General features: G+C 47.9%; 1 protein-coding gene and 1 long non-coding RNA gene across 8 annotated transcripts in view; one reads left to right on the top strand and one right to left on the bottom strand.

Annotated features, from left to right (window-relative positions):
* Window positions 1-22,782, top strand: part of LOC309867907 — a 92,169-nt gene that overhangs the window by 20,532 nt on the left and 48,855 nt on the right. For all 3 annotated transcript variants that reach the window (XR_014313388.1, XR_014313389.1, XR_014313390.1), the window contains exons 2-3: window positions 6,353-7,325; window positions 20,480-20,601. This is a non-coding gene — a long non-coding RNA (uncharacterized lncRNA). The remainder of the gene's footprint in view (window positions 1-6,352; window positions 7,326-20,479; window positions 20,602-22,782) is intronic.
* On the bottom strand, window positions 406-21,890 carry PARP16 (poly(ADP-ribose) polymerase family member 16). 5 transcript variants are annotated; one of them, XM_082737122.1, is made up of 7 exons: window positions 21,832-21,890; window positions 21,037-21,336; window positions 10,465-10,602; window positions 8,020-8,226; window positions 5,209-5,380; window positions 3,218-3,359; window positions 406-1,854 (listed from the first exon to the last, which is right to left on the bottom strand). In XM_082737122.1, the coding sequence occupies exons 2-7, from the start codon at window positions 21,208-21,210 to the stop codon at window positions 1,719-1,721; spliced, it is 969 nt and encodes a 322-aa protein (XP_082593248.1). In that variant the 5' UTR covers window positions 21,211-21,336; window positions 21,832-21,890; the 3' UTR covers window positions 406-1,718. The 5 variants fall into 5 exon arrangements, with proteins under 5 accessions (XP_082593248.1, XP_082593251.1, XP_082593249.1 ...); XM_082737125.1 differs by having other exon boundaries at window positions 10,522-10,602; window positions 21,832-21,869; XM_082737123.1 differs by having other exon boundaries at window positions 21,615-21,841.

Below are 22,782 nucleotides of genomic sequence, written 5' to 3'. Positions count from 1 at the left end.
AGGTGCTCTGTAGTGCCACACATGTCATCTCCGTATTTCCTGACTCCAGATGAAGGTGAGGCTCCTGGCCAAGTATTTCCCAAAATTCCTTTGTAATATCATATAATCCAACCTCACTCCTGGGAATGCCTGCCCATACCCCACCTGGCCAGACCTTGGCTCCAGGAGGGCGGGGCATTTTGACCTTGATCCTGCTACTATTTTTAGTGCCCAGCACACAGCAGATGCTCAGATTTGTTCAATCAGTGACCAGAAATCAAACACCTACTAGACAACCTGGGGATACATGCTGTCCAGCAAACTGCTACCTTGAACAGAGAAGGGAGGAGAGGATAATATTTTTAGCAACAAGGCCTACAGGGCAGGCTCTCACTGAGGCTAAAAGCAGTCACAAAGACAGCTCAGTAATTAGGAAAATACCTTTATTATTTTTGAAATGTTGCCATACTCAATGTAAAAACCATGATAGTGGCTTTTTCACAACTTCACAGATTATAGAAAGCTGACTTTCCACCATCTTTATAGAAATCTACCCCCCCCCCCCACATCAGATGCAGCTCCACGATGGCTGAAACAGGGCAGGAAGGAAGGGCAGAGAATCAGCAAGGACAACTGCAGCTCCCGCGGGCAGCCAGAGGCTTCCTCGGCACTTTTAAAGCCCAGGCTGAGTCCCAAAGACCTGCAACCCCTCTAAGGAAGGCTCAGTCCATGCACCTTTGTGGCAGACTGAGGCAGGCCTCTGTCCTGAAGGCCGGCAGCCCACAGAAGGCCTGCGACGTGGCACTTGTGGCTGGGAGGCCACAGTCAAGGCAGCTTCGTGAGAATGAGAAGAGGGGGCAGGCCTGCGGCTCTCTAAAACATGGCCAAGAAAGAGACTACAGGCACCGGCCAAAGAGTGCTCTAGGTTTAGAAATCTCCCTTTTACTCAGCTCCCGAAGATGAATTTGTCAAATAGCTATTTAAAAAAAAGAAAAGAAAAACAAAAAAACACAAACATGTGTTTCCATTTCAGCTGTAATCAGCAGTTGGTAATTTTTAGAAAAAGATGACATGAGTTGCTGATTGTCAAGTTTATCTTTTTTATCAAGTCTCTGGCTCCTTCCTTTCTCTTCCATGGTTAGGGCAGGGGGGTGACAACTGTAGCAGAAGGCTGTTTGTGGATTTGAGAAAACTGCGAAAATGTTTTGCACTCACGTACAAAGGCTGATGGAATTCAGAAACGATCCCACCGATTTTTATGAGAAACATGACTGTTCCTCTTGGGTGTCTCAAGTCAAAACAAGGCAACCACCTCATGATTTATAGTCCCCACTACACATATTCCGCCTTCCAGAAGGCATTAGAGAAAGGGCCAACGTCCGCCAGAAGCGATTGTAAACATACCACTGACAGCTTGGACACTTTGTTTTTAAATGCAGCAGGGTTTTTTCCTTTGGCCCTGACAGAAAAGCCAACTCCCTAGGATTGTTTAGGAAGGAGCAGACAGGAGGACTCCCCTGAAACTTCAGAGTGAGGAGCCTCATGGTCCCCACTGACCGGAGTGTGGCCAGGAGCATTGTCACAGGCAATCAATACATTTATGGCGTATGAAAATTGTCCTGTGGTCCCCAGCTGGCCCCCAGACTCCACCCAGTTGGACATGGGGCAAGGGAGATACAGAACAGATCATATCGTTAAGGCACGTGGTTGAGGTGGCCCCCACACCAGGCCCCAAGGGATTATCTCTTTGCACGATTCCAAAAGTGATGGAAAGCTGAGGAATTGATGGCACTCACAATAAGCAGCAGCAGCAGATACAGGGATATCATGACCATAAACCAATGGCTGGAAAACCAGGACAGCTGGCTGGAAGCCCTGCATGGGGAGGGGGGGGGGGGATGTTGGCAAGAAGAGAAAAACATTTTTTTTTTTAAGTGTATGCAAAAACTTCTGGCTCAAAGAAGATGAAATGATGAATTTCATCCTCTGGGTAAGCCATGAAATGAAGCTTCATGCATGCTACTTTGCTCAAAAAATCTGGGGCTATTTGCCCTGGCACAGACACATCTTTCACCAGAACATTTTCTAAATGTGCAAAGACAGCTATGCAATTAGCTCATCCTGATCATCTCTCTTATGGCTCCTCTTGTACCTTTTATGACCTGTCTTTTCTTTGGTGAGACTTTGGGTTCTAGAAGATTCTTGCTCAGGGTGTTTGCCCAGATGGCAGCAGGTGGCAGGTTACTTAGCAAAAGTCCCTTCATGGTGACACTTGTACAGATATCAGTCAGAGCTGGGGGAGCCCTCTTTGGCCCACCAGGAGATGATCTAAAGCATCCGAGTGTACACTTAGAGACTCTCCAGGGAGAAGTGGGAGAGGAATGGAATTTTCAAGTAAAAAAAGCCAGATGGTTTTAAACCAAAGGATAATGTTCCTCAGACTCAGTAACCCTATCCAAATTTCCCCAAATGTGGGGGACGGCCGGGGGAGGGAGGATTTTACTGGTTTATGAAGTCTTGAAGCGTGGAAACCACTGGAGTGGGGCATATTAAAGGTGACCCCTTTTCCTATCTTACCTGCTTCTCTACTGCTTATCCCCATCAGAAGCCCTGCCACAGATGCCAACAAGGCAACAGGATCTTAAAGCAACCCTTGACCCTAGAGATCCCTGCACATCCACCAACTACCACATTGCTGAGATGAGATGAGGCATCGGCCATGGCTATGACGGGCTGAAAGGTCTCATCTGCTGTTGAATTCGACTCCCATTTTAGAGATAAAGAGGAAGCAGCTCAGGTGCAGAGAGCAGCAGGTGGTGGGTCCACACCACTGCAGGGAGTGACCGAGACCGAGCAGGGTGCACACATTCCCAGCTGGCGTCCAGACACCACCCAGCCTCTCAGCTTCACCTCAGACAGTGGGTACCAGAGCACAATCAGGAGCCTGGGTGGTGATGGGGGCCTCATGCTCTGGGGCAGCCAATTTGGCTTCATTTAGTCCCTCATGTCATTTGTGTTTACAAGTCTCTACCTTCTTCACTAGGAACACACAGTCCCTCTTAGGGCCAGGACCCCATCTCCTCAGTCCCGTCTTCCTCATCCCTCGTGTTTTATATACTTCACACACTGCTCAAGTCTAAGGCCGGGGAGCAAGGGACGCTGGCAGCAGAGAACCCACCACTCTGAATGCAGCTTTGCGGTGCTGCCCTGGGCCTCTCACGGGGACCGCCTGCCTTACCTGCTGGGCTGCCTCTGTGAGTACACCAGCAGGTACTTCACTCGCAGGAGTTGGTTATTTGTGACCACAAAGTACTTTGGGGGGACGTCTCCCCCTTCGCTGTGTTTGATTCTTGCTCTCCTGCGATCCATCTCCTTGGAATCTGAACAAGGAGAATGAAGCACAGCTTTACTTGGGGACATTCAGGAATAAGAGAAGCAAATTATTATTATTATTTTTTTTAAAGATTCTATTTATTTGTCAGAGGGGGGGGGGGAGAGCGAGCACAGGCAGACAGAATGGCAGGCAGAGGCAGAGGGAGAAGCAGGCTCCCCGCCGAGCAAGGAGCCCGATGTGGGACTCGATCCCCTGAGCCGAAGGCAGCTGCTCAACCAACTGAGCCACCCAGGCGTCCCGAGAAGCAAATTATGAATAGAAACAGGTCAAGCCTCCTGGTCATGAGGGTGGAGAAACCCCAGCAGGCTGAGGAAAGGTCTGGGTGTATAGAGGAACACCAAAAAAATGGGAGAATCTGACAAAAAAGATAAGAGGGGATGGGCACCTGGGTGGCTCAGTGGGTTAAGCCACTGCCTTCAGCTCAGGTCATGATCTCAGGGTCCTGGGATCAAGACCCACATCGGGCTCTCTGCTCAGTGGGGAGCCTGCTTCCCCCTCTCTCTCTCTGCCTGTCTCTCTGCTTACTTGTGATCTCTCTGTCCGTCAAATAAATAAATAAAATCTTAAAAAAAAAAAAAAAAGATAAGAGGGGAAAAAAAACACAAAAACAAAAACCACAAAACAAAACAAAAACCAGGAAAATAATAAGGGATACAAGGGAAAAAAAACTGAGTTGGGAAAGCAGAGGGAAGAAGCAAAAAAACACCAAACTTTTTAATAACATGATGAAGCTTGATAAAAACAAACAAGCAAAGTTATGTGACAGCAGACACTGCAAGGTCTTGTTCTGTTGTTTAAGGTCAGAGTTTGCAAACTTCCTAAGAATTATAAATGCAGATATTCATGCTGCCTGCTTTGGAAGGGTGGCATCAGACCTGGGCCCATTCCTCAGGATTCCAGTTGTTCTACATTAGAGGCCAGGAACAGACAGTTTTCTCAGTGGAACCAACCAGTCAGTTCTGGAGACTAGAGTAAGAGTTCTGGGACTCTTTTGCCACTAAGGGCAAAACAGCAGAGCACATAAGGCAGAGACTCAAAGGAATGGATCAGACTAGAGGTGGCTAGCTAGTCATCCAGTCCCCAGAGAGCCCAGGATTTACTCCTCACAGCTTCAGGTGCCTCTCACGTCCTCTGGGCGCCTACCCAGGCACACACCAAAGTAACCTGGAGGGATGGGTCTGGACATGTGTCTTTAGCTTCAGTTGACCAAATACCTACTGAATGCCAAGTAGGTTCCAGGTTCTCTGCAGATACCAGGTGCCCAAGAGTGACTGAAACCCAGTTTCTGCCTTCAAAGAGCCCACATTCTGGCCTCACACCTTTCCTTTTATCTACTTTTTAAATTATTTATTTATTTGCAAGAGAGAGAGAGAGAGCACAGAGTGTGAGGGAGAAGCAGACTCACCACCAAGTGGAGAGCCCGATGTGGGGCTCGATCCCAGGACCCCAAGATCATGACCCAAGCCAAAGGCAGACACTTAACCAACTGAACCACTCAGGTGTCCCTTACCTATTGAAGCTCCCTCTACCCCAGAGCTTTCCCTGAGCACTTGGACATACTATGATTGTACCTTCCTCTCAGCTGCCCCTGTGGACCTCATCAGCCGCCTTCCGTGGTATGCTCTGCCCACCACCTTGTAGTAAGTGTATCTTTTTTATCACGTGTCCCCAAGGAGACTGCTCGCTCTGTGAAGGCGAGCTCCTGTCCCACGTTGCTTTGGACCCAGCCCATTCCGTGGCAGGCAATGGGTATTCCATTTAACAGATGAGCCAACGGTAAGAACCTGTACATTTAATAGGCCTGCAGCCCGGGCCCAGGCCAAGCGTTCACTTACCCTTCTTCTTCATTTGGCACTTGACATCTGGATGATCAATGACTTCACACACAGCCACGCAGCTGAGGATGGGGCCAAGGAGGCTGCGCTGCCATCCCAGGCCGTGGGGGCTATAAATGAGGGCCAGGCTCAAGTCACTGGTGAGGTAGGTCCCTTCCCCAAACAAGGACGTCTGGAATGGCAGAGGTTAACAAAGAAACAGGGCTGAGTGAATGTAAAGTTGGCACAGCAAGATGACATAGGTCTTTCGTCAATAAAACTGTAAACAACAAATTCTTAAGCCTCTTTTTCCCCCGGGAAAAGGTATGTAATGTCAGTTCATTCTAAGACATCATCTCAGAGTTGTAGTTAAACATATTCCCATCTGATGACAGTTTAACTTGATTGTGGATGTGCCCACCTAGCCTGGCAAATTAGTGATCAAGTTTAAATGAGAAAAACATAGATAGAAGAGACCTGACAGACCTGAGTTTGAATCCTAACTGTACCTCCAACAAGCTGGCAAGTTATAGAAACTCTCTGGGTGTCGGTTTCTACATCTACAAAATGTTGACAAGTGTATCTCCTTCACAACATCACAGAGGAGTATTCAATGAGATAATGTACATAACACTGAGCAGGACCCCAGCACATGAAAGGAGAGGGCATGTGTGTCAAAATATATTAGTCATTCCTGTTACATGAATGCATCTAGCATGGTCACACTGACAGCCTCCAGAAGCCAAGTCATGCACTTATGCACAGGGAGGAGGATCACACTTGAGGGTAGAAAGGACCTAAGTTGTCCATGTGGAAAAGAAATGAATCTCAGACCAGAACCTGTTACCATATAAGGCAGGCCTGTATTAAGGGCAGGGTAAGTATTACTCTTCATATTGGTGTCAACCAGGAAAATGTCCAAAATCTAGGAGGCAGGTCCCTAGTAGTAGGGGCTAACTTGATGTCCTCCATGAGGAAGCATGTCAGGTGAGAGAGAATGAGCCCAGGTGATATACCCATAGGTTGAGGCTACAGCAGGCATAGCAAACTCATCTTCTGCCCACAGTAGACCACAGCAAAGGGTCAACAATCAACCATGATAGCCAGCAGAACAGTACCAGTCATGGCACTCAGTCATCCTGACTCTGAATCCTTCTCATTTCAGGTAGCTGCTACCAATGGATGGACTTTGAAATTGAAGTTGAAATTCAATTGCTATCTTCGGGCTGCAGTGTCTGCATCTGTTGAGTGAACTCAAACTGCTCACTGAACATCCTAAGCTTGGGGACTGAGAGATGTCTTTTTCAGGGGCCCCAGGATTCCACAATTCTAAGCTGGTTCAGTGAAGCTTAAGGGGAATGAAACTCGAGCCTTTGCTTTACCTTTGGGAAGCCCCTTGCCAACTTAGACACTGTCCCCATGTCTCAGAAGCTGCCACAGACTTTCTCCAAGGACACTGGATGTCATCTGCTCTGACTCCACACCCACTCTCAGCTCTGGCTGCAATATATACACAGACGAAATTCCCCTCAACTCAAGAACCTCAAGCAAAACTGCTCTGAGCAGAGAAACAAGAGTGGGAAAGGTTGGGTATCTGTGCTATGAAAATAATCTCACAGCTTCAACTGGCAAGTAAGCTCCCTCAAGCAAGCCCCTCACTGGAAACCCAGACAGAAGTGGCCAATGGAGCATCCGCTTTACCAATAGACTCTGACGAGATGCCTCTACGCAGCAACTCCCCAGACAGTGAAGTGAAGGTCTGCTGTATTAGCCTGTAATCTGCAGGCAGCTTCTCCAGGCCGGCTCTGCCGTGAAGCAGAGGCCCCCTGGATTCCAGTAGCCTGGCCATAAAAATACGCTGAGAGCCAGTATAAACAAGCCCGTCATCCTACGCAAAACCCAACTGCACTAATCAGCTACAGCAGTGCTGGAAAAGTCTCTCTAGCCCCGAGGCTGCAAAAGCCACAGCTGAGCCCATGGCTCACAGAACCAGACCCTCTGATGAGGCTGCAGCCCTCCAATTACCCCAGATTCCCTCTCCATCCGCCTATGAAAGCAGCCCTTGCTTTCTTGGAGTCTAGTACGGGAAGAGCCTTTTGCATATATAAACTGTTTGAATCCTCTCAGCACACCAGAAGGTGGGTAATGACATCCTATTTTACAAATGGGGACACTGAGGTTCAGAGAGGTTAATGAAATGTGCCCAAGACACAGACAGAGCTGCTAAAGTGGTCTTTTCTGGCTCCTAGGAGGCTCTCCTCCTAGGCAAGTGCTTCTCAAATTTTTACGTGCCTACGAGTCACCTGATGAGCTTGTTAAAGTGATCCCATATCAGGTGATCTTGGGTGTGGCTGAGATTCCCCAAGTCCAACAAGTTCTCAGGTGATGTGGATGCGGCTGGGCCAGGGACCATGCTGAGTCACAAGGATTGCCTATACCCTGGAATCACCAGACTTTTAAAGTATATTGGTGTCTGGGCCCATACCCAGACATCCTGATTTAATTGGTTTGGGCAGCCAAGCACTGGGATTTTTAAAAGCTCCCCAAATGATTCCAAATGGGCAGCCAAGGTTGGGTACCATCTTCAAATCAATACTTCTCAAACTGTAATCAGTATAAGAATCACCCAGAGAGCTTATTAAAAATCAGATTCTAATTCAGAAGGTCTAGGGTGGGCTCAAGATTCTGCATCTTCACTTCCCAGGTGCTGGTGTTACTACTGGTCTACAGACTATACTAGGAGGGGCAAGGCCTTAGTGAACTCCTCCCCCCACCCTCTACCAGCAAATCCCCCAGGGTTCTGACCCCCACGTCAGGAGGTTTAGGCCCCACCTTGTTCAGGTGGCAATGCAGCCCATTGTGGATGATGGAATGGAAGTTTTCAAGGCGGCTCCCGTGGAAGGCGTAGATTAGGTCCCGTTCTCCTTTGGTCTCATAAAATTTGGCGTTCGCTGGGTTGGAGTATTCAATTTCAAACAGGAAGTCCGGCACGGGGACAGGCGTGTGAGGGGCACCAGTCAGCTTTTGGATCTTTTCAAACTTGAAAACACGTAGGAAGTGGCAGTTTTATTTGGGAACCTGGTAAGATGTGCTGCCAAAATGGCATCCTAAAGCTTTGGGCTTAACCTCCTACGGGCTCTGCTCATGAGAACAACTAGTTGCACGAGAATACAGACAACAGTTTATAAGTACACTCAGAGCTTACAGCTCAAGACTGCTTCCCTCTAATACTATTTTTCCCTACACCAAGCTGCAAAGCATGAACTCTTTCTTCTAACTAAAGACTACCTCTAATTTTCATAACACTATTGCATCCATTTCCTGCATTCCATCTTTACAATAATCTCAGGAGGTAGAAAGGTGGAATCAAGTGCAAGAATGGCCAAAAATGTTTCCTCCCATCCTTGTCCATTTGCCCCTCTTTAACTGACTTTGCGGGTGGGAACTCCAGAACTCCCCTAAGAGGTGACATCTACTTATCTGCCCCTTGAATCTGGACTTGGCCATGTGACTTGCTCTGACCCTGGCCAAATATAGCAAGCAGAAACTTGAAAAGGGCCAGCTGCTATGAACCCTTCACTGCCATGGGGACAACCCCTGCTAGCCTTCAGTAGGATGAGGGCCTCACAGAGGAGGCCCCCACCAAAGCAGCCATTCCAGCTCAAGACCTAGACCTGTGAGGCTACTCTAGATCATCCAGCCCCATCCAGAAGAACAACCCAACTAACCCACTGAATCTTGAGAAACAATCAATGTTGTTTTAAGCCGCTAGGTTTTGGGAATGGTTTGTTACACAACAAAACCGAATGGATACAGAAGAGTAAGCTCTTCCTGACGGGCAGTGATCCTTCTCAGGGCAGGGACCACATCATTTGGGTAATTTCTAAACAGCAAGTCATAGACCAAAACCAGTCTGTGGCAAAGTTTTCTCTGGGTTGTGATTAAATGAGAAAACTAAGGACAAAGTAACAAATACGTTTATATTGCTGTCAGGTTGCCACGAGCCCGTCTGTGTCATTTTTTTGAGACCATCCTCCTTTTTTGTACTAAAATATATTTTTATAAAGTGATGAGACATAGCAGCCTAATGTCCTTACTTGAGCTATAAAATAAAAATAAGAAGCTAATAATCCTCACTCCATATGTGGAGTACCAACACTCCACTCCACATTTTAACAAAATTTAACTGACCCATAATTAAAAGTCAAGGAACCACTGTCTTAATCTACTTTAGTTCCAGCACCCAACATCTAGTGGATGCTTGAAGACGATAAATAAAGGAATGAATAAATCTCAACTTAGCAGATGACAGAAGTGAAATGGAGATATCTTCTCTGAGTCAGCAATCTAGCCCAGACTTGATTATGGGTCTCCTAACTACCACTCCAGGGCTCTCTGTTACTGACCCTTTACCAACATAGGTGGACACCCCTAGACACCAGAATCTGAAACACCCAATTCTCTGCCACTTGAGGAGGGTTTTTGTCTTTGGCAGGAGCTTGTAAAAATTAAATGCTCTTAAATTGAAACTGATGAAGTAAAGAACAACACAGATAAACCCCTGCTTCTGTTCTGAGGCAAGAGCACAAGGCCAGAGGGTCTGCAGTCCCATGCTCCGGTCCTTGTCCTCCCAGCCTGACCCTCGGAGATCCTGGCCAGACAAGGGAAACCAGATTATGGAATGTCTAGTCTGTGCCACAAATTATACTGGTGGTGCCATACATTCTACCATAGCTCCCCTCTGTGATAATATTAATATTCTCAATGTACAAATGGGGAAAAGGAGACTGAATGTTAGATCGAAGTGGGATTTGACCCCAGTGCCTGAAGTGTTTCATGAACCAGGTTCTTCCTTTGTGTTTCCTGACAACTGGATGAGGCCAGTGTTTCTTAAGGTGTGGTCAAGGGTCCACCGTTGTGATACCCAACATTTCCTGAGCCCTTAGATTGTACCCCAAGGCATTCTTCTAGCTGGGAATATTCATGCCATTCTCACAGCCAGTTCCCTGATGGAAGTATACTATTTATAGATGAGGAGACGGAGATACTGAGAGGTACCCAGTGGCCTGCTCCAGGTTCACCGTAACGGGGAGAACACTGCTTCGCACTGCCAGTGTGCAAGTTCCTGAGCCCACTCCAGACACAGAATCAGCATCTCTCAGGGCAAGGTCCAGGAAGCTGCATTTTCAGCAAGCTTCCCAGGCCTTTCTGGTGCAGGAGGAGGTCCCAGAGCTCTTCAGCCCTAGGGATCTGCTGTCCTATAGACCAAAGTCTCACCTCTGACTTCCCTGCACTGTGGATTGTCAGGACCTTTGAGGATAAAATCCAGCTCACCAGATCCCTGGCCCGTACGTCTTTGTCTCCAGAAGACTGGAGAAGTTCTTTCAGGTTGGGTAACTTGCTGGCATCTGCAAGCTGCAATGAGGAAAAAACCTCCATTAGCAAGGATCCTGAACAAAATGATAACGGGGTGCCCTCTCATGGTGAAGTAGGCAAACTGCACTTCTTTCATGTTTCAAGGAATTTCCTAAGAGGGAAAGAAAGGTACAGCTCTGGGAACCCCCTTCCAAATACCAAACTCCAAAAGCTCTGAACACTGAAACATAGTTCCATAACCCATTTGGTACAAAACCTGACCTGAGATGCTTTGAGGTTAGTTTAATCTTTACTTTTCCCACTTCCTGTTGCTGTTGATGGGATACATTTGGCTGCAGGAATATTAATGTCTGATTATGGGATACCACCACCTCCCAGGAGGTATATCCAAGTGTGAGTAGAGGGTGAACAAAGCCTTTTCCCTTCAACATGAGTTAACTCCCTGTTAACATGTCTTTTGGAGTATAGCAACTCCATACACAAGCAGGAAATACTGCTTTGGGAAAAATGACCCAGAATAGTAAACTGTACCTGGACTGGAAGAATCTATGAGTGGGGAATCCATGGCTTTGGGCTTCCCTGAGTGTGAGTGTGGTGACTTCTTTGAGGACCCCAGCAGCTATGTCTGTGGTGTTCTCACAAAAAGAGGCCAGCCTCTGGGGCATATGGGGCTTCATTGAGGCACCAACCCACTCATCTCCTCACTCCCCACTGCTTCCACGTTGGGTTGCTGAGAAGAAAGAAGGTCCCAGGTCTATCTCTACACGTCCATTTCTTTTCCTTTCCATTTTTCTAGAAAGTTGGCTGTTGCTGACCTTGGGGGCTTTATTTCCTAACTCGGCAAATGAAAATCAGAAACATTTCGGGACTACTTTATTCCTATCTCTATTTCCAAAGAGTTATCACTAGCGCTGAACCTTATTTATTTATTTATTTGACAGACAGAGATCACACGTAGGCAGAGAAGCAGGCAGAGAGAGAGGCGGAAGCAGGCTCCCTGCTGAGCGGAGAGCTAGATCCCAGGACCCTGGGAGCATGACCTGAGCCGAAGGCAGAGGTTTTTACCCACTGAGCCACCCAGGTACCCTTAGCCTTGAACTTCTAATAGAACCCTCTCTACATGCCTTGTGGAGCGTCAGTGAGGATCCAGTTAAAAACCATGGATGACGGTACCTGGATGGCTCCGTAGGAGGATATTAAGTACTCCAATGTTAGTGGGACTGTCATGATGGTTGTCATTATGAACTGTAGGAGGCTCCATGTGCCTGGGGCGTGGGGGAGGGGTCACCAAGAGGAGTGAGAGGGTAACATCAGTCTGTGAATGACCTTGACCCACCCTGGGGACTCTTGGCTTTGTTCTATAGACTGTAGGGAGCCACTGAGGGTACCCTCCAGTGGCCGTCCCCACGGCCTGCTGCCTGCACAGAGAACACACCCCAGCAGCCTGTGGCCTCTGTCCTTCTTTTCTTCTCCTGGTCCATCCTTGTTATCACAGGGACAGAGCTGAGTATTCTCTCCCACAATGACTGTCCTCATCACTCCTATTCTCCAATTCCAACTGTGAGCCACAAACCCTTGCCAATAGTCCAGACCTGGGCACAGGGAGCCTGCAAAAGGCCAGTCAGCTAAGCCAGGCCCCTTTTAGGGGTTCAGTCTGGGAAAGTGGGAGAGAACCCTCCTGGCTCTGGGTGGGACCCAGGCCCCCCTCAGACCTCCTTGGAGCCAGCCTTCTTCCAGAGCTGCTGCCCTCTCACTGCTGCCTGTCCAGACAGGACCCCTATGTGTCCTGCCAGGCTGCCTGCTTTATCCCCACTCTTTAACCACTCAACTGACCTCCCTTAAATCCCATTTCACTTTCATGCTACTCTGAAAAATAAATCTGCTCCAACAAGTTAACAGAATTCTTCCTCCTGAGTAAAACCTGTCTGCACTTGAGCAGGGCCTTCTGGGAACCAGGCATACAAGCAGGGTTGCCAGATAAACTACTGTCTCACCAGTTAAGTTTGAATTTCAGGTAAACAACAAAATTCATTCTTTCAGTGTAAGTATAACCCATACAATATTTGGGGGCATACTTGCACTTTCAAAATTATCTGTTGCTTATCTGAAATTCAAATTTAACTAGGTGGCTTATACATAGTTTGCCAAAGCTAACAACACTTCCTTTAACAAGGCCCTTGGACATCTGGTCTGACCTGGCCTTTCTTCCTAACAGCGCCTCTTACCACAAACTTCCCACCCACTGCCCCCATGCTATTTCTCCCTTTAGTATGCTTCTGCAACTGCCCAGCATAACATTTCATGGGGTCCTCAAGGCCAGCCTAAATTTACCTCCCTGTCCTTGACCACCCAGGATCTCTGTGTTCCCCTGTCCTCTAGGCAAAATCCCATGTTGGTACTTGACTCTCTGGAGTCACCTCAAATCCGGTTGAGACAAGCACTTCCTGAGGGCCAACCACATCTCATGTCTCCTGGAGACCCAGCAACTGGCCTAGAACTTGGCACGAAGTTCAGAACAAGACAGTAACAGCTACTATTTATTCAGGCCTTACCATATACCAGGCGCCAGGCTAAATGCCAGGCATGCATCATCATTTTAGCCTCCACACAGCCTGTGTTAAAGGGGGAGGGAACAGGTCTAGAGAAGTTCAGCTCTTTCCCAGGGTCACACTGCTATTCAGTGGTAGGGCAGAGACATGAAGCCTGGCGGCCTGACTTCAGAGTCCATTCTCTGGGATCCTCTCCCAACAAATCAATGGAGAAATGTATTTATTTGTTTGTTTTAAAGGTTTAAGTAATCTCTACACCTAACGCGGGGTTTGAACCCACAACCCCAAGATTAAGAGTTGCATGCTCCACAGACTGAGTCAACCAGGCACCCTTCAATGGAGAAATTTTTAATGGATTCAGTATTTTAGCTCCAAGGAGCAATTCTGACAAAACTTTAAGAGGGTGCTTGGGAAGCTTATCTGGTATGTTCCTGGAGACACCCCCCACCCCACCACCACCACCAAATAATACAACTGAGACAAATACTGGCTGAGCCTAAGCCCTGTCAAAGTTACAGAGAAATACGTATGTCACCTGTAGTATGGAGCAGGGTCAGGAATCAGAAAACCCTCCATGCAGGTAAGAGACAAACCGCAGCTCAAGATAGTGGAAGGCATTTCTCAAAAACTTGACTGAGGAGAAGAGTTCAGGAGGAAGGAAGGCATTTCTGGGGATTCGAGGAGAAGGTGGAGGGAAGGGTTTATGGAGTGGGTAGGACACAGTGGTGGGGAGGATTCTGAGAGGCAGAGCAGATGGCACTCTCAGTGGGACAGGCAAAAGGTGGTCCCAAGCTCAAATGCCTTTGGAGCCAAAGAGTCATGAAAATGAGCATGGGAGGCATCTAGGAGAGAGTGGTGAGGACTGCATTGAACTGGACATCCCTGGCCCAACAAAGGGCCCAGCCACCAACCCCCAGCTGGTTTCTATCCAAGGGTGCCAGGATCCAGCTGGGCTATGGAGGCTCAGATGTCTTTCTTTTCAAAAGAAATCAGCAAGCTGCTGCCTTTTTTTTTTTTTTTTTTAAATTTACCAATTTCTAGAAGGCAAGGGGAACAAATAGAGCCTGTTATCCCACAGACCCCACTTTCACAGCCTCTGCTCTGAGAAATAAAGAAGTATTCAGTTGGAGAAGGGGCCAAGGAGCCTAGGCAGGGCCTGACTGATGACCAGCACTGGTCTCTCAAGAAAGAGGTGGTTTGGGTGACTGAGAGATCAAGGGTAAGGAACCACGAGGGGACACACAGAGGAAAGAGAAGACCAATAACCAAGCAACTCCTGTGCTTGCTTTGAGTAAGGAAGTGACAGGACAGCCCAGTGGACGGTCTGCAAACACCAAGATCACAATCTCCTGATGAGGAGGCCCAGGAATCTGTGTTTACAGATGTTCCCACAGGCGATTCTCACCACCAGGAAAAGGTGGGGAGACTCAGGTTTAGATATTAATTAATGTTGTTCTAAAAGGGCAGGCAGCAGGAAAGAAAGAACTCCGGGGTGGGGGCGGGGGGGGGGAGGATCCTTACCTATAAAGATAACAGAGATCCTAATTACTAGATGTGGGAGAAGATGCTAGAAGGGAATGAACCAAAAGGTACAGCCAAAGTCACTGGCCTCAGGAGCCAAACTGATAAAGTGACACCTGGAAGGGCAAAGTGGGTGGGATGGAGGGAACCACTGGGCTGCTGGGATGAAGCCGGGAAAAGTGGCCACTGCTGTTATATGTAGGTATACCTTGGTTTGCACAAAAATCCAGATTCATGAAAACAGACTGAGGGTCAGAATCTACTTTATAAGAGAACTCTTCACACAAGCAGTCATTGTGGGGTCCCTCTAAAGGAATGGTTCTCTGGGGGCAGGCCGCCATTATCTAGGACCTGGAAGGTGGTGTAATACCCACACTGAGACTGATTAGCTGATGGTGACAGAGATGATAAGAGAACCCCTATCACTGAGTCGTTATGATTAAATGAGTTCTACCTAGAAACAGTTCAAAAGAGTGCCAGGCAGGTAGTTCAGTGCTATTAGTATTATGTAAGCATTAGATACTGTACTATTATTAATCAAATGCCTCCTCTCTCCTGCTCATCAATTCGATAAGGAAAAGCCTGCATTTCTGGGACGGTTGGGAAGGAAGGAGGTAGTCTGTACTGAAGGATGATCCCACCCCTGGGTTCTCCATATTGTTATCTCACAGGCTGAGACACCTTTCTAGCCACACATCTACCAATAGTCACACCACATAACCTATGTCTGATCCAAATCTTTTTATATCTGTATACCTTTCTATATCTGTATATTCTATATTTATATATCTGTATGGTATATAGAAATATATTCTATATATTTCTATATATAGAATATATTCTATATTTCTATATCTGTATATTCTTCAGAGACCACCTCTGAGAGAAGGGAACTAAATAGGTAATCTGAGACAGAATTTTACCTTGAGATATCACATATGTACCTAAATGGACACTTACGGGCTGGACTGAATCTAATCATCATCATTTCCTCACTACCCAGCAGATGGGTGTTCATGAAAATGATCAATTAATAGGAAAATCTTAAAACTACATATTCCCAGACAACCCGTTGGGTCCCCTCCCTCTTTGGGAGCTTTGTGCTATCACTTTGCTATTGCTCAATAAACCTTGCTTTGCTGCTAAAAAACAAAACAAAACAAAAACAAAAGTAAATAAAATTACATATTCAGGAGTGCCTGGGTGGCTAAGTGGGTTAAGCCTCTGCCTTCGGCTCGGGTCATGATTTCAGGGTCCTGGGATTGAGCCCCACATCGGGCTCTCTGCTCAGTAAGGAGCCTGCTTCCCTTCCTCTCTCTCTCTCTGCCTACTTGTGATATTTCTCTCTCTGTCAAATAAAAATAAATAAAATCTTTAAACAAACAAATATATATATTCTCTGCAAATAAACACAATATCCCAATGCCCAGGCTCCACCTCAGAGATGAAATTGGAATCTCCAGGGATAGGGTCCAGACATCACTATTTTTCAAAGCTTTCCAGGGGAATCTAATGCCAGCCAAGGTTGACAGTTTTATAAAGAGTGACCTTCCCCAGTAAATGTCAATATTCAATTTATAATCTGAAAATAAGCATTTTCACTTAGAGAGGTTGCTTACCCTTTGAGCCAGCAATTTCACCCTTTAGAATTTATCTCAAGAAAATAACTAGAGATGTAAACAATGATTACTCTACAAGGTAGTTTGTCATAGCAGCATTTAAAAGAGCAAAATTTTTTAAATCTTGAAGGCTCGCAAAGGAAGGACTCCTAACTGCTGGGGGTAGAGGTTGAGAATAAGATGAGGTTCCAGTTATTTCCTAAAGCATTAAGAAAAGTTTGTCTGGACAAAGAGGGAGATGGTGTGGAGAGGACAGGCATTCCCTGGAGTCAGCACAGAGAGCAGCTTATTCATGGTTTAACTCAGACATTGGGGACACAGATTGGCTAGACAGCACAAGCCACAGACCAGAACCAGAAGAGTCAATTAGTGCAGTTCAGCCCCCAAAATAGTAGAAAGGAATGGGGTAGGCTAGATACAGTGCTTCTCAGACTTTACAGTGCACACAAATGCCCAAGAATCTTATTAAAATGCAGGTATTGATTGGGTAGGTCTGGGGGTGGAGGCATCCACATTCTGCATTTCTAGCTAGCTCCCAGGTGATGCTGATGAGGCTGGTCCTTAACCAGACTCTGGGTGGTAAAGGGCTGGAATTAATACAATTAATTCCCCCACAACCGCCTACCCCTTAAAAGGGTCTTCAGGCTAATGGTGAACTGGGGCATGATGTTTTCCAGCAGAATAACAAAACAAAAAACTTAACAGCTGTGATGTCAGTGACAAGATTCTGTGTAAAGTGACTCAGGGAATATGAACTGTACCCAGGATAGCTCAACCTTAAGTTCAGGGGTCAATTGTCAGGGCTACAGGACATCCCGAGAGTCTTAGAGGGTCTCTTACCTTATAGGAGCTTAGCCAATCCTCTTCCCAAGGGAACAGGGTTAGAAACCCTCAGTCAGAGGCAAACCCTCAGTCAGTCACATACCTAATATGATTGTTCAAACATGTGATAAGCACGTCTCAGGCCAGACCCTGGGAATACAAAGAACTCCCAGTGCAAAATTGAAGAGCTGACTCAGAATGGAAATGTCCTCCAAACAAGGCACTGGAGAGATGATTTGGGACTGCAGGGACTGTGGCAAAATAAGGCCAGAGCCATGCCTAAAGCCAAGAGCTTGGTTCAGTAGGGGATGTTCTCAGGAAAGCCACAGTCAATAAAGTAATTCAGCCAGAGCTCTAAGTTTTGGAAACAACCCATGTGTTATAGGTGTGTAATAACAGTGGAGAGAAAATGATTTAAAAGTGGCTGAGGGGCGCCTGAGTGGCTCAGTGGGTTAAAGCCTCTGCCTTCGGCTCAGGTCATGATCCCAGGGGGCCTGGGATAGAGCCCCGAGTCGGGCTCTCTGCTCGGCGGGGAGCCTGCTTCCCCCCTCTCTCTCTGCCTGCCTCTCTGCCTACTTGTGATCTGTCAAATACATAAATAGATAAAATCTTTAAAGATAAATAAATAAATAAAAGTGGCTGAAAATGATACACTGTTTCACATTATTTCCAAGAGCTCTTAGCTAACAATGAGAGACTTTTTAACAGCTCTATACCTTCATTCTTCAGGTAACCACAAAATAATCCAGAAGGCCAAATCCGGACCTGATTCCGTTTTCTCTAAAAGCTAACTTTTGAGGGGGCACCTGGCTGGTTCAGTCAGTACAGCACGGGACTCCTGATCTCAGGGTCATGAATTCAACCCCCACATTGGAGGTACAGTTTACTTAAAAATAATAAAAAGCTAAGCTTTGAGTCAGGTACAGGTCCAGATACCAAGTTCTCTGCATCTTTTCTACAATTCATGTAACATGTGGCAAAATGAAACCTAAAGTATATTTATTTAAGAATGTGTGCAGGCCCCCAGAAGTCATGGTGCAAGGCCCTGCCTGGTGAGTGGCCTTCCCCAGGGAAACTGCTCGTTAAAACCATACCTACCCATAGCCAAGAAGCTGTTGAGCCTGGCCTAGCTTCCCTCACAATGGTGCCCAATAAGGAATAAGGCACCAGAACAGGATGGGAAGAACCTGTCCATGTTTCTTCAGTGGCACCTGGGAGCAAGGGTGCCCTGGCTAGAACTGGCACAAAGAGCCCCATGCCTAAACAGTCTGTCCCTACAAATGAGAAGCTGCTATCTGGGGTTACCTTAATCGCCAGTGCTCTCCTAAGAGGTTATAGATACGACAGGAAGGAAGAAAGTGCCTTCAACTGAGAGCACTGATACCTATGGGGAATGTGGAATGCTCTGCTGGGGGCACTTTTACTTTATCCATATCATTTGTATATTTTTTAACAAAAATATATCCAGCCATTGTTTGCATAATTAAAAATAAATTTTTAGGGGCTCCTGGGTGGCTCAGTGTGTTAAAGCCTCTGCTTTCAGCTCAGGTCATGGTCCCAGGGTCCTGGGATCGAGCCCTGCATTGGGCTCTCTGCTCAGCGGGGAGCCTATTCTCCCACTCTCTGCCTGCTTGTGATCTCTCTCTCTGTCAAATAAATAAATAAAATATTTTAAAAAATTAAAATAAAAATAAATTTTTAAAAAGCACAAGCACATCAAAATAATTCCAAAGCTCCCTTTGCTTTTATCCCATATTTGTCAAACAAACCTCATTCTGTTTGCGGAGAAGACCTTCCAGCAGGAAAAAAACATAATGAGCATTCTAGTCCATTTGGATGTTTCTTGGTCAGAATTAATAAGGTGCATTGTGGGGCACCATCTCTGTTGAGTTTGGTCCCTCTGACCCTAATCTCTCCTCCTCTGTCTACTCCTCCTGACATATTCCCTCTCTCACCCTGCCTCCTCAGGGGTCTTTCAGAAATGCATCCTGGGGGCACCTGGGTGGCTCAGTCAGTTAAGCATCTGCCTTCAATTCAGATCATGATCTTGGGGTCCTATAATAGAGCCCAACATCGGGCTCTCTGCTCAGAGGAGAATCTGCTTCTCCCTCTCTTTCTGCCCACCCCCACTTAGGCGCTCACTCTCAAATAAATAAAATCTTAAACAAAACAAAACAATGCATCCTGGATCTCACCATGCCCTCCTCTGCCCAAGGGTAAAATCAACACATCTTTGGCAAAACATGCCCAGCTCTGTGTGCTCTGGTCAACCTCATCTCTTCCTGTTCCCCTTGGTAGCCACACTAAAGTATAGACTTGTCCTTCTCAATGAGCTCCTGGCTTTCTGCCCATCCTGCTGCTCTTCCGGGAATACCTCTTCCCTGCTCTCTGCTCCTCAAAAATCCTCCATGTCCCTGGGGACTCAGCATAGCATCAGCTACAGCCCCTACTTAGTGCTCCCTGACCCTAGTCCACTGCCAAGGACTGGGATTCCAGCCCTGGACTTCTATGTTGTATATAGAGACTTACTCCATAATACAGCTGAACACACTGTTAATCTCTCCTTGGGCCTTTAATTCTGTACTCTTAGCACCTGGCCCACAGCAGACATCCATAAATAACTCCTGACAAAACCGAAGGACGTTTTATCCCCAAGGCTCTGATAGCACAAACTCACAAAACTGAATATCTGAGTTTTCAGAACAAACCATGAGGGAAGTCAGTTGGCTTATCTTTCTCCAACCCCCACTCCCTGTATCCTGAAATGCCTATGCACTGTGGTGAAGGCCTGGGGTGCCCTCAACACATCCCTGGCCTGGGCTGTAATGGACCAGATAAGGGCAGGAGGCTGGGCCTTTGTCCCTAGACCTCTTCAGAGTGATAGCAAAGAGGGAATCCGACCCTGACCACCTCATCAGAGAAAATTCTAAGCATCTGTTGATTCAAAATATCTGCCTTAATCTGTTAACATGGTTCATAACATTCATTGATTTTTTTTTAATGTTTAACTAATTTTGATACCTGGAATAAATCCACCCTGTTCATGGGGAATTATTCTTTTTATACATTGCCAGAATCAGGATGCAATTTTTTTTTGAGGATTTCTATATTTATACTCATGAGTGACACTGGCTTATAATTTTCTTTTCTTGTGTTATCCTTATCAGATTTAGATCAAGCTTACATTAGCCTCTTTTTCAATACTCTGAAAGAATTTTACACAAAATGAAACTGGAAGAACTTATTCTCTCAGTGTTTGGTAGAATTCACCAAGGAAACCGGGTAGGTCAGGAGTTTTCTTTGAGGGAAAATCTTTGACTACTCACTCAATGCCTTTAATGATTATAGGCTATTTTGATTTTCTACTTCTTATAGAACTGATTTTTGTAAACTGTGTTTTTCTAGGTAATTCCAAACATTTGAATTACAAAGACAACTGATATCTGGAATGCTGACCCTGAGGTGAACTCTGTAAGAAATTAAGTGCCTTCTGAATCATGGGAGAAATAACAGCTGACATGCAGACGGTATGTTACAATGACATAAAAGTACTGCCCACATATTACCTCATTTGAAGATCAAGGTCTGGGTGGCTTTGGTGATTTTTAGTGTCTGATTACTTGTAAAGAGATGAATAACTTCTTACTTAGTAGAAGCATCTGATTCAGATCAACCCCCCTACTGCTGGCCATTGTAGGAAATTTTGTGGAGGCTTATGCGACTACTGAATTCTAACTTCACTCCTGGGAGTTACTTGTCATTAACATGAGGGAGTAACCACCAAGGGCCTTGGGATTGTCGATATTAGGGTATGGGTGTTGTGAGTTCATGGAAACCTTCCTTAAGGCCCGGCTGGGAATGTTAAGTCTGGGGGCTGGCGTGTTCACTAATACGGGTCCACAGGCCACGTGGCCTGGGACGCAGAGGACAGCGCGGGAAGGGGTGGAGAGAAGCACACTCACCAGGGCCTCAAAGTCCTTGCAGTCGTGGCGGGCATAGGACGCGGGGAAGGGCCGCAGCACCGAGTCGCGCTTGTAGCTCTGCAGCGCCGAGGCGAAGAGGCTGCACCGGAGGTCGGCGGCCAGCACGTCACGGCCCGCCGCCTCCTTGACCGCCGCCCAGCCTCCCGGCTGCATCCCGGGTGGCGGCGCGTTGCCGGGGGAGACGCGCGGGTCAGGGGCTAGGGCCGAGCCTGCGGTCAGCGCGGAGCCAGGCCCAGGGACAATGGGCCAAGGACACCAGGGTTCCGGGGTGGCGCTGGGCTGAGGGATGAGATGACAGGGGTAAGAACGTGTGTCGAGTGTCTTCGGCTGGGGGCCGGGCCGGGGCGCTCGCTGTCTGGGGAGACGGGCCGGTGGAGGAAAAGGACCCGGCCGGGACCTCGGTTCTGCGTGGGAGGTTGGGCCTGGGAATAATGGGGCCGGGGGAGGGGGTGTCCCAGGCCCCGGGGAGGGGCTATGACATGGGGTGAGACGACAACGGCGGGAACGTGCTGACACGTGTCCTCTACAGGAGCCTGGGGCAGGGGTGGGGCGGGCACCCTCAGGGGGAAGCAGGGGACGAGCCCCCTCTCCGCGCCGGGAGAAGCTGCTGCGCCGCCTGTGCCTTCCTGTTCCGCCTCCGCCCTGCACCGCCGAAGCCCCGGCACTCGCCCGGCTGCCCCTGGCGCCGCCTGCGTTCCGCGAGCGGTGCGCGTCAGCCCGCGGTGCCCAGCCGGCGGGAGGGACTCCCGCGCCCGACTGCGCGCCCCGGCCTACCTCCTCTCGCGGCCGCGCTCCGCACGCTGCTCCGCCCTCCTCCCAGCCTAGCCGAGGGCCCGCCCTTTCCCGCGCCCGCCCCCGCCCCCGCCCGGGTGCCGGGTGTGTCAGCCCTGCCAGATCTGAGGGGACAGCGACGCGAGGTGTGGGGCCCCGGTGGAGTCGCCCACGCCGCTGCACGTCGTTGTCCCAGAAGCCAGGGATAGGAACTACCTAGGCGCCCTTTGACCCACCCTTGGATTTGCCCTTGTCCCAGCTCCGCGGGAATTGCTGAGCTGTGGCCTCCCTCCTGAACGTTTCCCTCCAAAACCGACTGCGTAGTGGGAACCATTGAACACCCAGGGAAACTGCATCTCAGCGTGCTGCACTGCTTGCCCAAGGTCCCAGAGCCGGATCGGGTGAACCTGGAATTCACGTCTAGATCTTAAAAACCAAAAGACCTGTCCTCTGCTTCTCAGCCTTCAGAATTCACTGCATCGCTTTAGTCTCTGGCTTCTCAGACAAGGGTCAGCAAGATCCTTCTTTGGAGTCCTGTCAGGAGAACCTGGAGAGTCAAAAAATGGGGGAGAACAAAGGGGAGGTTGACCTAACTCGGCAGAAGGGAAGGGACTAGACTCCCATCCCCTCTCCCAATTCACAGCCCCGTTAGAGAAAACCCCAGTTTGGCCTCATGGTCACCTGGAAATCCAAACACAGGTAATTGCTAACTCCTAGACCAAGAAGCCCTTCAGTACCCTGGCCCCCACGCCCACACCCTAGCTTCCTCCAATAGAGGAGCTTCCCCTCCTTCCCCTCCAGGCTGAGCTGGGCTCTTGCTTCAGAGAAGAGGTGGTCCAAGACTTTGGATTGTATATATGACTTTGGGAGGAAGAGCAGTACTGGACCCCCATACACCACAGGGCTTCCCAGGCCAGGCACTGAGTGCAGACTGCTCCCAGGAATCACATCAAA

This window comes from Mustela nivalis (genome assembly GCF_964662115.1).
Source record: "Mustela nivalis genome assembly, chromosome: 6".
NCBI classification, from domain to species: domain Eukaryota; kingdom Metazoa; phylum Chordata; class Mammalia; order Carnivora; family Mustelidae; genus Mustela; species Mustela nivalis.
The sequence above is the reverse complement of the archived record's forward strand: the minus strand, read 5'-3'. Positions and strand labels throughout refer to the sequence as shown.